The sequence below is a fragment of the Aphis gossypii genome, unplaced genomic scaffold (genome assembly GCF_020184175.1).
Source record: "Aphis gossypii isolate Hap1 unplaced genomic scaffold, ASM2018417v2 Contig00587, whole genome shotgun sequence".
Lineage (NCBI taxonomy): Eukaryota > Metazoa > Arthropoda > Insecta > Hemiptera > Aphididae > Aphis > Aphis gossypii.
In genome coordinates, this window is record NW_026083181.1 from 65,551 (window position 1) to 66,874 (window position 1,324).

General features: G+C 26.5%; 1 protein-coding gene across 1 annotated transcript; it reads left to right on the forward strand.

Annotated features, from left to right (window-relative positions):
• Window positions 1-391: 391 nt before the first annotated feature.
• Window positions 392-1,027, forward strand: LOC126554745 (P2X purinoceptor 7-like). Its single transcript, XM_050209781.1, has 2 exons — window positions 392-824; window positions 918-1,027. Exons 1-2 carry the CDS (start codon window positions 392-394, stop codon window positions 1,025-1,027), a joined length of 543 nt encoding a protein of 180 aa, XP_050065738.1.
• The last annotated feature ends 297 nt before the right edge of the window (window positions 1,028-1,324 follow it).

The window sequence follows — 1,324 nt, forward strand, 5'->3', positions numbered from 1 at the left end:
ACAGATTGGCATTTTTAAACCTTAATTATGATAAAAATTACTTCAAGATTATTTTTACCAAAATAAATATACATAACAGCTACTGATATACATAATATCATTATAATAGTGTAATAGATTATGAATTATGATAAAATAAATTGAAATTAACAATGAATAATTTTATCTATAAAAGTAAATAGCGATCTAAAAATATATTTTATAAAACTGGCGTTACGAAAATAAACACAAATAATAATATTATAATATTAGATATCCCACAGTCAATAAGCGTTGTTGTCAGTCGTCGGCTCGTCCTCAATAACACTCGCTTCAGTGAATATTAGTGACCATCGTATTCGTATATTGTTATTGTATTCATTTGTATATTATTTAAAAGTGAACAGGAAAAATGAGTTTACAGCCTTATTGTTTTGAACCTACTCTAGAAGATATTGATGAACCAACGTTAGAAACAATTTCGGTTAATTCGATAGTGGCGATTAGCTGCGACGAAAGAACGAAAAAGGAAACCAAAGATTGGTGTTTATGCAAGAAATGTACTACTATGAAATCTGATAAAGAATATGTTTGTTGTTTCGAATTTGAGAACTTGACTAAATTGCATCGCAAAAAAAATTGTATAATTAACATTCCATCTTTTCAAAAAGTTATTATGGACGAGGAAATTCTCAACATCACCAGGCATCAAATGATTATTAAAGCTCGTAACAGTAACAAGAAAAAAATGCTATCAAGTCCATATCCCCAGAATAAAACTTGGAGATTTATATGCTATAAACAATTTATTCACTGGATAAACTCATGGTCTGCTATAGGCAAAGGTAAATAATAATATTTAAAAATATTTTGTTTTCATTCTATAAGTTGTTTTATTAAATTATTTTCGGACCAGTAAATTGCAATCATTTCTACAGGTAATCATATATGTATTCCAGCATGTGTAGTAAAAGCGATACGAAAAAAATATCCAGAAAATAATGGAAATTACGTTGGTTTCAAAGAAAACAACAAATTCCCAGAGTAACATTATATAAAATATAAATAGTAGTATTATACCTTTAATTTGCTCTACAATATATTATATTATAAGTACATAAATACATGTAAACTTAACTACAAATAAAAAAATACAAAATATCACAATCTCAATTAATAATTATAAAATATTATTTTAGTAAAGTATTGCTATTATCAAAAACTTTAATTTTTAATACTTATTCTTACCTAGTGGCTAATAGCTAAGTATGAAACCAGTATGAAGTACCTAGTTCATCGTCCGTGTGTAATATTATATAATGCAAATGCTGATATGCATACGCAC